The 13,429-nt window shown below is 36.1% G+C and overlaps 1 protein-coding gene across 1 annotated transcript; it reads left to right on the top strand.

Annotated features, from left to right (window-relative positions):
* LOC106879286 (U3 small nucleolar ribonucleoprotein IMP4) lies at positions 1–11,636 on the top strand. The gene is made up of 9 exons (XM_014928781.2): positions 1–88; positions 1,703–1,811; positions 2,391–2,474; positions 3,850–3,959; positions 4,407–4,539; positions 5,538–5,692; positions 6,493–6,587; positions 9,651–9,727; positions 11,474–11,636. The coding sequence occupies exons 1-9, from the start codon at positions 86–88 to the stop codon at positions 11,587–11,589; spliced, it is 882 nt and encodes a 293-aa protein (XP_014784267.1). The 5' UTR covers positions 1–85; the 3' UTR covers positions 11,590–11,636.
* Positions 11,637–13,429: the final 1,793 nt, after the last annotated feature.

Genomic DNA, 13,429 nt, shown 5'->3' with positions numbered 1-13,429 from the left:
TTTCAGTGTCGGGCTTCGATATATAGAGTTACTTCCCTCTTTCCACTCTTCTCTTTTCACCACGTGTTTTCATCTCTAAGTCAACATGGTGAGTTGTTTCAATATTATTTTTACAATAATTTAATATATTCTAATGATCCTTACATGTATATTTCATATATATTCTACATTTCCTTATGTAAACTGTAACTTTAAATCTAAAGTATCGACTTTATATTCCAGATCTTCTCGTTCAACTTCTATTTTTGTTCGATTTATTTGTTCCATTTAGAAATTTTATTCTCTTTCTACATACTCTCAGTTTTAGCCAATTCCTTATGTATTTTCTCATATATATATATATATATATATATATATATATATATATATATATATATATATATATATTCTAATGTTTAGAGCAGCGATCTTGTGTCATTCATGTCGTTCTCGTTGTGGTGATCTATATCGGAAACTCATTAGCCTGTGTGAAGTTCATGAGTTTGGAGAGAACATTGTTTTAAATTGACAAACGAACTGACTTCTCTCTACATATTAAGTCCTTTGACAATCTCAGTGTCGGAAATGAAGTAATAGCTACAAATTAAAGCCATTTCATATATTTGCAGTACTGGATTCTCTTGAATCTTATTAGTTTACATGTAGTGATGGTCAATGAGATAACCATCTGCATAACTACAGACGTGTGCCCTCCGCCACCGATTTCGTTTCTTTATAACTTCATGAAAAGTGCATATTTTTTAACGAAGATTTCTAGATTCATTTTAAATGGTGTAGATTTGGATTATATCGGAATTAGTTGTGAAAGAATCATTCAGACCGGTGGAGAGGAGTTTCGGATAATTCACGCACCTCGATTTGTTTCCTCTTAACTTTCGGAAAACTGGATAATTCTTTAAAGTAAAATCTTCTGCAAATACGTTTCTGATGGTGTAGGTGACGATTAGGCTGGAATTTTGTCTGTGTGTCCGGGGGTGGGAGATGGGGTCTGATAATTCACACACCACAGCTTGGTTTCCTCATACGTTTTGATGAGGTGTGTTAATTACCCACTTCCCTTCTGTGTTTTCCATATGATAAAGGAAACAAAATCCGGTGTGGGGGGGGGAACAAGGTGGGTACATCTGTAGTTATGCCTATACCTCACTAACTTGTTCACTATTAACTGTAACTGGTGGCGATCTAGTTAGTTGTTGACCATCACTGTCGTTCACCCCTTGACAGTTGATTTCTACAACAGGAGCTAACAAAGGAGCTGCTATGTGTTTGCCCAAGCTGTTAGAAACAGAATCCATATTCTGTTAAATCACATCTTGCCATATTATCACTGGAAGGATATTGAATGATGTCACATGTATACGAAAAGACAGGGTATTCACGGCTGATATGCCCTCTGATTATTGGCTTACTCTATAAGGATAATCTGGACTAAATAGCAACTTCTACAACATAGTGTGTATGTGTGAAAATAGTTTTGGGGTCATTCTACTCTGCAATACCATCTTGGTAATATAAGATCCAAATTGGAGTAGGTCTATATGTAGGTACATCTGTCTGACATTCCACAATATCTTACAAGCGTTATTGTCTCAGTAATAACAGTTGTCTTAAAGAGAATAAATACATAAATGCAACATTTTTCTCATTTTGTGATATCTTACAATATGTGTCTCTATTGATTCATTCTTGTAATTTTTTACAGCTGAGACGTCAAGCCCGTTTGCGGCGGGAATATCTTTATCGTAAAGCAATTGAAGACAAAGAACGAACTATTCATGAGAAAAAACAACGTCTGCTGCAGTCAATTGAAGGTCAGCTGCTTGTGATTGGTCTTGTTCCTTATTTTTAGATATGATTTTATACCTGTTTGTTCTATGTTAGTGTGCTGAGAGAAGCTAGAGGCTTACTGTAGCATCCTTTCATCTTGTGGGACCATCAGTCTGCACCTGAAAAGTTTTGTCTCAATCTGTGTTCATAGAATAGTGACTGTTGTGGCTATAACAGTCCATACAGGAGTGACAATTACAGCTGTAGCAACCACATTTGTAGGTGTTACCCATCAGTGTTGTGATGATGTTTTCTTCAGTAACGAGCCTCAACTTCTCACTTCTTTTTAAACTCTTGCCTCCATCAAGAACAATTATTTGCAATGTCTTCCCATCTGGAGGTTTAGTCCAGTAAATATAAATCATTTACATATGAATATTTAGGGCTGATGTTTTTTAGCTTTTTGAATTGTCTTCTCTTACTACTTATTCAGAACATGAGTGAGAAATTAAATTTCAGTGTGTTTTATTTTAAGTAGTTACTCTTGTTTATGATAAAGAGTCATTTTTGCTTTCATTATCTCATCATAATTTTCTATGTATTATATTTGATCTCTTTTTCAGAAAATCTTCCTATTGCTCCTGAAATAAGGAAAGATGCCATTAGACTCCAGAAAAGTTCAGAATGGGATGACAGTGGAGCAGATGGTAGGTCTCTTGTTTTTATATATTTTGTGTCACTTCGTAATTTTGCCATTGTCATATCCTTATATAATGTTTGTTTTTATTTTATATCACATTTTTTATTGTTTCGTTAAAGGAGTAGGGGTAATGCTGCAGCCTTGAAATTCTGTCTTACTGGAATTAACTGAGAAATGACTCAAGTAAAATCCCTGCAAGTGGTGGTTTTCAATGGTCACTACACTCTCGGAGTAGTTGGCGTTAGGAAGGACAGCCAGCTGTAGAAACCTTATCAGAACAGATTGGAGCCTTGTGCAGCCATCTGGTTTACCAGTCCTCAGTCAAATCGTCCAACCCATGCTAGCATGGAAAGCGGACGTTAAATGATGATGATGATGATGATGAAATAACTTAGTTGAGATCAGCTTTGTCTTTCATCTTTTCAGGATTGATTTAAAAAAGTACCAATCCAATATAGAGAATTGATGGCACTGTAAGAATAATGTCAGACTAGATGCCTTGCAGTTATATGACCTGGCTCTTTGTGCTCAGGGTTCCAGTCCTGCCATGGCTTACTTTGGTGGTAAGACTTAATTTGTCATCTGGTTTAACACTGTCACTGGCATTTTGGGTGCTGTTAATAGAGTCCAAGCTGTTGCAAATTTTTGGGCTCGGATTCTGGTTTGAGGATATTTTTCTCTCTCCTTCCCACCTGTCTTGGAGGCCCTGAAAAGGATCATCGACACTGCCTTTCCTCTTGGCTAAAAGATTTTCTGAAAAAACTTGTTTAACACAGCAACATTAGTTTTTGCTTACATTTTATGCAAAGATTTTAAAACTAATTACTATTAATTACCACAACTAAAAACATCATTTAATTTGGAATTGTTTCAGTTGTACAAATAATTATATTTCTTGTTAAATAATTAGAAAGCCATATGGGTATGGCTGTGTGGTTAAGAATTTGCTTCACAATCAATGTGAGTGTGGCCCCCATCTCCACCATGTAACAACTACTGATGGTTTATTTACATCTCCATAACTTAGTAGCTCAGCACAAGAGACCAATAGAATAATTACCAGACTCAAAAAACATGTACCAGGAGTAAATTTGTTTGACTAAGCCCTTTAAGGAAATGCCCCAGCAGAGCCACAGTCCAATGACTGAAATAAATGATTATAAAACCCACACATTTGATGCGTTCCTTTCAGTTTTCTGCTTACCAAATCCATTCACATGGCTTGGGTCGGCCCAGAATTATGATAGAAGACACTTCCCCAAGATGCCACACTGTGGCTCTGAACTCAAAACCATGTGGTTGGGAAGCAAACTTCTTAACCTCACAATCATGCTTGTTTACTGTTTAAACTATTAACACTTCACGATTCTCTTGTGTTACAGGGATCATTAATAGTATGGATGATGAATATAAATCTGCTGGTATTGAAGACCCTCAGTTAATGGTCACAACTTCACGTGATCCTAGTGCGAAACTCAAACAATTTGCCAAGGTCAGTGATTTTCATAAAAGCTTCATTATATCAACTGTTTATATTTTCTGGTGAACAGGACTACAGAACACTATGAATCAAGTTTTAATCTCTCGTCATAACTCTTCAACATACCATGATAGAGCTCTTGGATTGTATATCTTGAATCTCCTATTTAATTAAGAAGTTGCAGCTGCAAGCTATGAACTGTCCTCAGTTGATATATATATGTATGTGTGTGAGAGAGAAAGAGAGAGTCTATTAAACCTTTTCACTGCAGAATTAAATTTCATGATTATTCTAGTAAAGATGTTAAATACCTACCAAAAAATAGAATTGGTATTTTCTGCAAGTCATATTGATCATCATCATCGTTTAACGTCCGCTTTCCATGCTCTGGGATTCCTTCTCTGTCCAGTTTACATTCACCAGTTTATTATTATTATAATTATAATTCTTTTATTGCAGGAAATTCGATTAATCTTGCCAAACAGTAAGAAAATCAATCGAGGAAATTATGAACTGAAACAGTTAGTAGATGCTTGTCGTGCCAATAATGTCACTGATTTGATCCTGTTACATGAACATCGAGGAGTTCCAGGTGAGAAACAGCTTCAGTTTTCTATTTTTGAGATGAAAAGTTTTCATTTCGTCAAGTGTTATGTACTTAGTTTGTTCCAGCTGGTGTGGGTGGAATATTCTTATAAATTTAAACATTTACATATTAGCTGAGACATTGTTGTGTGGTTAAATTTGTTTTATAATCCTGTGATTCTGGAATTGACCCCACTGCTTGGCATAGCAGTAAACATTTCTACTATGCTCCTGTGTTGATCAATTTTATTGTAAGGGATGTTTGATTGATGGAAACAATGCAAAAATCCATCTTGTATCTGTGTATGTTAACCAGAATGCAGCACCTTGAAGAACTTTAGTTGAATGAATCGACCCCACTATTTGTTTTCAAGCCTGGTATTTATTTTATCAGTCTCTTACTGAACTACTAAGTTATGTGGATGTAAACACATCAACACCAGTTGTCAAGCAGTGGTGAGGCCCAAACACTAAGAAACACACATGTATGCACATTGTGCTTCTTTTGGTTTCTATCTCACAAGGCTTTGTATGGTCCAAGGCTGTAGTAGAAGACACTTACCCAAGGTGCCATGCAGTGGAGCTGAACCTGGAACCTTGTGGTTGGAAAGTAAACTTATTATCATAAAGCCATGCCTGCACCTAACATGAGACAGAAATGAAACTGGAGTCAGTCTGATTGACAAAACTCTTGGAGGTGGTGCTGACAGTAGTAAAAGACTTGATGGAGAATTTTTCTAACAAAAAGTAAACTTCTTAAGTCAGTGAGTCTGAGTAATTAACCTAAGTGAGCTAATTTATATAAAATTTTCTAAAAATTCCTAAAATATGCTAATTATTCACACCTACACATATACAATATTGTACATCGTCTTAGTGGGTTTTTCACCACTGCTTCAGTAAATATGGTGGTGTCTGTTCAAGTGATTTATAGTATTATGCTGTAAAACAGTCCCTTCAAAAGTTCACATCTTTATTTCATTCTTTCTTCTCTCTCCCATGTAGATGCATTAACAATCTCTCATCTCCCCTATGGGCCGACAGCTTACTTTTCCATGTTCAATGTCGTCATGAGACATGATATCTTTGATGTAGGAACCATGTCAGAAGCTTACCCACACCTTATATTCCACAACTTTGGTACACGGCTTGGAAGAAGAGTAAGTGAAGTAATAATTTGTGTTGATTTCTATGTTACTAAATTGCCAATCCCTGTAATTGTGGGATAATAAATGCATGCATCTAAACACAAAAGAGAATTAGGGTAGGGAGAAGAGCTCTTTAATCCTTTTAAAATCATGTCTCTAAGAGAATATTGATAGTTTAAATGATGAATCTGTTGTCAAATATATTAAATATAAATATGCATAACTCCCTACAGAATTTCTGTTTATTGAATTAACTTTTCTTTAACTTTACAGACTGTGGTGTTTGTGTCTGTATATCCTGTTATCAGAATGTACAACACACTGAAACTATTAACCGTTTACCGTTTAAATTGGCCATATCCAGCTCAAATGTTCTACCTGTTTTAAGTTAAAACTGGTCGGATCTGGCCTCTCATACCAACCATACAATGTCATTCTAAAAATAAACAATCACATCATTGATATCTTGAAACTATGAGATATTGCATGATTAATTCAAAACTATTAATAAGCATTACATTTGACAGAGTAATCTGAATGCTAAATAAGTTAATTAACTATTAGTTGAACCCAAACTTTTAAATTTGCTTTAAAAGCATTTCAGCAGATTTTTATCTTTAGAAGTGTCTTGTTTTGTCCAGTAAAATACACATCTTGGGATCACCTTAACTTGAAACACATGTAAACAAACTGTTTGTACATGATAATTGTTTTTTTCCTAATGTAAATATTTTAAGATAAAGATGTGGATGGTATGAAGTATTCCATGTAGGTGATGTTTATATTAAAAGATGTTAACATGATTTTTCTAGGTGCAAAATATTCTAAAATATTTATATCCTGTCCCAAAAGAAGACAGTAAACGTGTTATGACATTTTCTAATTCTGATGATTTCATCTCATTCAGGTAAGTTTTTCAGCAATTTTCTTTTCACCCTTTTAGATATAAATCCACTTGTGACTACCACCTCTGATTCCATCATATGAATCTTCTTGTTTAAAAACTTTGATTTTTAAATTTAATCTTTTCATTGCACTTTCTGAGAACTTTATGTTCCAAACACAAATTTTATAATGGACAAATCATTTTAATTATTGAACTAAATCCTAAAATTCTGGATTAATTTTGAAATTAATTGAAACATAGCCAATGGAATTCTTTATAAGTATGGTCACTGAGGGATTAGTGAGTGCAGATCACTGTCTCTGGCACAATCCTTAACTATGATCTAATGAGGAATCTACTACAAGGTTGCTTGACTTGCTGAAAATAGCAGCCAAATCTCCCTTAAACTATACCCTTCCATCTAAAGACATGTTGAGCAATGTCTGAATAAAAGATGGGATGATTGTGGTTGGAATGTCTTTGGTCATAAGCCTGCTGGTTCAAGAACAACTTAGAGATAAATATCAATATCACTTAATTAGTTGTCAGTTTTAATCTAGATATTATTTAATATCCATCATTGATCTATGTTTGGTCAATCAAAAGCAATAACTGGACTTGCCCTCGACCCAGGTGGAAGCTAGAATTATATTGAACCTGATTTATTGTCATTCAAACTATAAATAAATGATTTATATGGTAATAGACTCTACTGTTTAATGTTATAACATGTTAGTGGAAAGAAATAAAGGTTGATATTGTAAGGGAAATAACTCATGTCTTCTCTATTTCTCAAGTAGATAGTATTTTTTTGTTGCTTTCTGATTAGAGAGTTTCCCACTGAGCAGTTAGATTGTTTACTTTGTTATACTAGTATTCAGTCATTTACTTCTAAATATTATTTTTATATAAGATGTACCCAGTGTAAGCTATGGACACATAAGAGGTGCAGCAACATCAAAAGAAGATTAACCAAGAAAATAGCTTTCGTGTACGCCAGATGCACAGGGGCAATAAACACCACAGATGCTCAGAAAACAGATTCCATCACATGCCAGCGGGAGAAACTAGAAGTAGTTGATAGCTTCCGCTTCCTAGGTGACCAAGTTAGTAGTTGGGGTGGATGGTCAGAGAGTGTTACCACTAGAATAAGGAGAGCCTGGGCAAAGTTTAGAAAGCTTCTACCCCTACAAAGGCTTCTCACTCAGAGTGAAAGGTAGATTGTACGATGCATGTGTGCAAACTGCCATGTTTCATGGCAGTGAAACATGAGCCGTGACTGTGGAGGACATGTGTAAGCTCGAAAGAAATGAAGTTAGCGTGATCTGCTGGATGTGTAATGTCAGTGTGCATACATCACAGAGTGTAAGCACCCTGAGAGAAATGTTGGACATAAGAAGCATTGGATGTGGCGTGCAAGAGAGACGTTTGTGCTGGTATGGTCATGTACTATGAATGGATGAGGGGAGATGTGTGAAGAAGTGCCACTCCTAAACAGTTGAAGGAATCTGGGGTAGAGGTAGACCCAGGAAGACATGGGATGAGGTGGTCAAGCATGACCTTTGAACATTGGACCTCACAAAGGCAATGACAAAAGACTGACACCTCTGGAGATATGCTGTGACTGCGAAGACCCAGCAAATAAAGTGAATTCACGGCTGTATCCTACACCAGTTTCGCATAACCAATCCCAGCCCATTCAAAATTACCATGGATCATAGGGAAACCTGCTGTGCTTGAGGGACCTATTGAGTCAAGTACATCAACATCAAAATGAAAATCAAATGGAAATTGTAGTTGTGATACCTGTGCCTGTGGCATGTAAAAAGCACCATGCGAACGTGGCCAATGCCAATGCCGCCTTGACTAGCTTCCATGCCAGTGGCATGTAAAAAGCACCAACTGATCCTGGCCATTGCTAGCCCCCTCTAGCCCCTGTACCGGTGGCACATAAAAAGCACCCACTACACTCATGGAGTGGTTGGAGTGGTTGGCGTTAAGAAGGGCATCCAGCTGTAGAAACACTGGCTTCCCAGAACCTGGTTGAACTGTTCAACCCATGCTAGCATGGAAAACGGACGTTAAACGATGATGATGATGATCTCTTTTTAGCTTTTTTAGTTACTCTCAATCATGCATTTGTGAACAATAGCAACACAGATTTCAGGTTTCCAAAGAGTCTGTCACTGCATTTCCAATGATGAGAATGTCTGTGTAACACTGTGTTTGACCCATTGATTTTTCGGTAGTTTCTCTCTGGCACACTCATGCATATACAGTGGGCTTCTACACAGTTTCTAGCTACCAAATTTTATTTGTAGTCTATTGGTCAGCTGAGGCAACAGTAGAAGACACTTGCTCACAGTACCATACTGTAGAATTGAGTTCAGACCCACATAGGTTCAAGGCAAACTTTGAGATATCTGGCTCCTTGCTGAACTCTAGAAGACTCACCCTCCACAGCAGAAGCGCTAATGCTGCTCCCCCTGATGAAGAGGATTGGCCTGCAAGAGCCGTGTTCCACTTCCACATAAGAGCGCCTGTGCCAATTAAAAGCACCCAACACACACTGTAAAGTGGTTGATGTTAAGAAGAGCATCCTGACATAGAAACCAAGCCAAATCAGACAGGAACTTTTATTATAGTTATCTGAATCATCATCATCATCATCATCATTTAACGTCCGCCTTCCATGCTAGCATGGGTTGGACGATTTGACTGAGGACTGGTGAAACCGGATGGCAACACCCTATTCATATTATTTCACATTGTTAATTAGTTATATATTTTTTTTCTGTGCAGTTTCTCTAACCTTTATAATATTTTACAAACTTATTTTAGATTGGGTTAGCTTTTCTGGAATATAATGAGCATCAATTATAGACATTAATACATCAATTATATATTTATATTTTTAATTCAGCCGATATCAATTATGAAGTAATTTCTGTCCTTTTGTTCAGTTGTGTATTTTATGTGTTCTTTCCTTTCTCAGATTCTAGCAAACAAACAAAATCTTGTTTTTAAAGTTGCAAAAGTTTGTTCTATTCAACTGTTTTCAATTCTTTGGCTTCATTTTTCTAGGCATCATGTTTACTCAAAGAATGCTGAAACCAAAAAAATTGAATTAACTGAAGTTGGACCAAGGTTTGAGCTAAAATGTAAGTAAAACTATATCATTTATTGAAATGTATACAAAACACTATAAGCTCCATTTTCAAAGTGTAATGTTTTCTTTTATCACTGATATTCTTAGCATAAACAATCATTTTGTTTCCTTTTATTTTCTATCTTTTACTTGTTTCAGCCATGCTGGGGCACCACCTTGAATTTTTTAGTCGAATGAATTATCTTTTTTTTTTTTTTAGCTTGGGACTTGTTCTATTGGTCTCTTTTGTTGAACTGCTAGGTTACAAGATTACACACCACCATTGGCCAAGCAGTGGTGGGGGACAAACACAGACACAAAGACACTCACACATAGATATTCATATCTCTCTCTCTCTCTCTCTCTATCTATCTATCTATCTATATATATATATATATACATATACATATATATATATATATATATATATATATATATATATATATATATATATATATATAAATATATATATATATATATATATATATATATTTATACAGGGTGTTTCAAAAAGTTTGATATCATTTGAGACGTAAATATCACAGAAACTACATAGTCAAAGCAAATGAAACTAAACAGGCTTAATATTGAGCAACATAAGATTTATTCCTCCAAATCTGAGTGAAAAATTCAAAGGTATGTGGATTCCATGAACGATTTCACAAATGTTCAATATGCTCACCGCCTGGGACACAGTACACATGAAGCCCATAGTCCAGCTCCTCAGCTCCTCCCAAACATGCTGCAGCATGTCTTGGGTAACAGTCTCCAGTGCGATAGTGATTCTCTGCTCAAGTTCCTCTAGGTCTGCAGGAAAAGTGGGGACAAACCAAGCCCTTCACATAACCCCATGTTTGCGCTTTTGCTTGTCATCTGCCTGAACGAGCTGCAGGTTGTAGGGTTTGATTAACAAGCATTTCCTGAGGATGTGCCAAACTGTGGTTGGAGGAATCTGGGTTTCCAGACTTGTTCTTCTTATGGACTTCTTGGGGCTTTGCAAGAGTTTTTGGTGAACCTGCTCAACCGTCTCTTCCGATGATAGTGGTCATCCAGATCCTTTTGCCCTGCACAGACAGCCTTCCTCTTTGAATTTTTTGTGCTCAGTCCAAATCTGCATTGCTATTGGTGACTTTTTAGAGAACTGTTTTCAAATTTTAGTACAAGGCCAGCAATTTTGTGGAAGGAGATAAGTCAATTACCCTGACCGCAGTGTTCAACTGGTAGTTTTTTTATTGACCCTGAAAGGATAAAAGACAAAATCAACCTTGGCAGCATTTGAACTCAGAACATAAAAATGGATGAAATACCGCTAAGCAATTTTGTCTGATGTGATAACAATTCTGCCAGCTCACCGCCTTAATAATAATAATAATAATAATAATAATAATAATAATAATAAAAAGAAACAGAAAATTATTTAAGAATGATCTCTTGTTTACCATCCCTGCAAGTAGTGTGAAAGATTGTTTTAACTGGTAAATTAAACATGTTTAGAGGAACATTGTTGCTGTGAGAACAATAACTTTTTCTGTAAATAACTTCTTTTTTTTTTACATAACTTTATTTGGTTTTGTAAATGATCAACTGAGTGTATTTATTTTAGTGGCTTACCAATGTATATCGTGAGTTTCTTTGCCCTAGACATTGGGAAGACACTCAACAAGAAACAGAAACAAAACTAAAAGAAGAATAACTACTACCACAACTATTACTACTACTACTACTAATAAATCTATACCTTATTTTGTTGTACTTGCAGTGTTTAAAATAATCCAGGGAACAATTGATAATGTTGACACAGCAGATGTTGAGTGGGTTTACAAGCCTTACATGAGGACAACAGCTAAAAGAACATTTTTAGCTGAGAAAACTTGAATTATTGTAACTTATATTGATTTATAAATAAAGATGTTCTATTTTTATTTCTCTATTTTTTTTTTTTCTTTTACACAAATAATTCATTGCGCAACTCTGGATTACATCATCTACTTCTAACTTATATTAGCAAGTTACCTTTACATATCTGTCCTCTAAATTACACTAGCTACTGTCCTTATCAGCAAGTGTCTCCTTCACCTTCTCAAGTTACTGTCCCAACCCAATTCCATGTGTTCCCTACTTTACTTTCAATCTCCACTTTAGGATCCCAACTTTTCACAATCCAGTAGTAACAGTCTCTTTTTTTCCTAAGAATGTGAAATAAGCAGTTTTTCTCCCTATTTTTTATCCCCATCTGTGTGTACCTTCTCTCTCCTAATTCCATCATTAGCTCATTGCTGACACAACACTAAGTGTATCCTTAAATATTAGATCACTCCTAGAGTTTTCATGACAATGGCTGTGTGGTAAGTAGCTTGCTTACCAACCACATGGTTCTGGGTTCATTCCCACTGCGTGGCACCTTGGGCAAATGTCTTCTACTATCGCCTCGGGCCGACCAAAGCCTTGTGAGTGGATTTGGTAGACGGAAACTGAAAGAAACCCATTGTATATATGTTTGTCCCCCCAACATCGCTTGACAACCGATGGTGGTGTGTTTGCGTCCCCGTAACTTAGCGGTTCGGCAAAAGAGAGCCGATAGAATAAGTACTAGGCTTACAAAGAATAAGTCCGGGGGTCGGTTTGCTCGACTAAAGGCGGTGCTCCAGCATGGCCACAGTCAAATGACTGAAACAAGTAAAAGAGAGTCTTACCATGTCACGGTCAGGTAAGGAGTGTGTTGTTAGTGTATTTCTGTCAGCTCCAGTCCTGACAGAAATTAGACTGCTATTATTGAGTCTGTTGACAATAAATATACCAAACTCATAGAAATAAATAATGTTTCATGATATACATTTCACTGCTGGATATTAACCAGATGCACAAAAATAGTATGTGGTTCAAGGTGGTTGGTTGACTTACTAGAAATGGTGGTTAAATCATTACACTTTCAATAAGGATTGTACTTGATTATGTAGTTCTATATTCTCTTAAAAAACTGGGATTGGTTGGAATACTTTTGTTCAGAATTGAGCCAAGGCTGAATAACAAGAGAGCCTCTATCAAGATAGAAAACCTGCTAGAAATAGCAGCTGACTCATATTACAAATAATTTTTTTTAAATTTGAGACATTGCATAATGCAGTCCCAGATGCACTGCGTAGGTGTAATAGAATGACTGATATTATATATATAATATACCAATATATAATATATTATATCAAATATATAATATATATTATATTATATATGTAATATATATAATATATCAAATATATAATATATTATATCAAATATATAATATATATTATATTATATATATAATATAATATATATATATATATAATCAGACTGTATGACGCATGTGTACGAACAGCCATGCTACATGGCAGTGAAACATGGGCTGTGACTGCTGAGGACATTCGTAAGCTCGCAAGGAATGAAGCCAGTATGCTCCGCTGGATGTGTAATGTAAATGTGCATACCCGTCAGAGTGTAAGTATCTTGAGAGAAAAGCTGAACATAAGAAGCGTCAGTAGTGGTGTGCAAGAGAGACGATTGCGCTGGTTTGGACATGTGGTGAGAATGAATGAGGATAGCTGCGTGAAAAAGTGCCACTCCCTAACAGTTGAGGGAACCCGTGGAAGAGGTAGGCCCAGGAAGACCTGGGCTGAGGTGATGAGGCAAGACCTTCGAACATTGGGCCTCACCGAGGCGATGACTACTGACCAAGACC

Source organism: Octopus bimaculoides, chromosome 9 (genome assembly GCF_046866305.1).
Source record: "Octopus bimaculoides isolate indiv1 chromosome 9, ASM4686630v1, whole genome shotgun sequence".
NCBI classification, from domain to species: Eukaryota; Metazoa; Mollusca; class Cephalopoda; order Octopoda; family Octopodidae; genus Octopus; species Octopus bimaculoides.
This window is presented reverse-complemented; position numbering and strand designations above follow the sequence as displayed.

Excerpts from the sequence above, each read along its gene's own strand:
- LOC106879286 (XM_014928781.2), top strand. Across the intron at positions 4,540-5,537 it reads TGAACATCGAGGAGTTCCAG|ATGCATTAACAATCTCTCAT; the intron begins GTGAGAAACAGC and ends TCTCCCATGTAG. Across the intron at positions 6,588-9,650 it reads GATGATTTCATCTCATTCAG|GCATCATGTTTACTCAAAGA; the intron begins GTAAGTTTTTCA and ends TCATTTTTCTAG.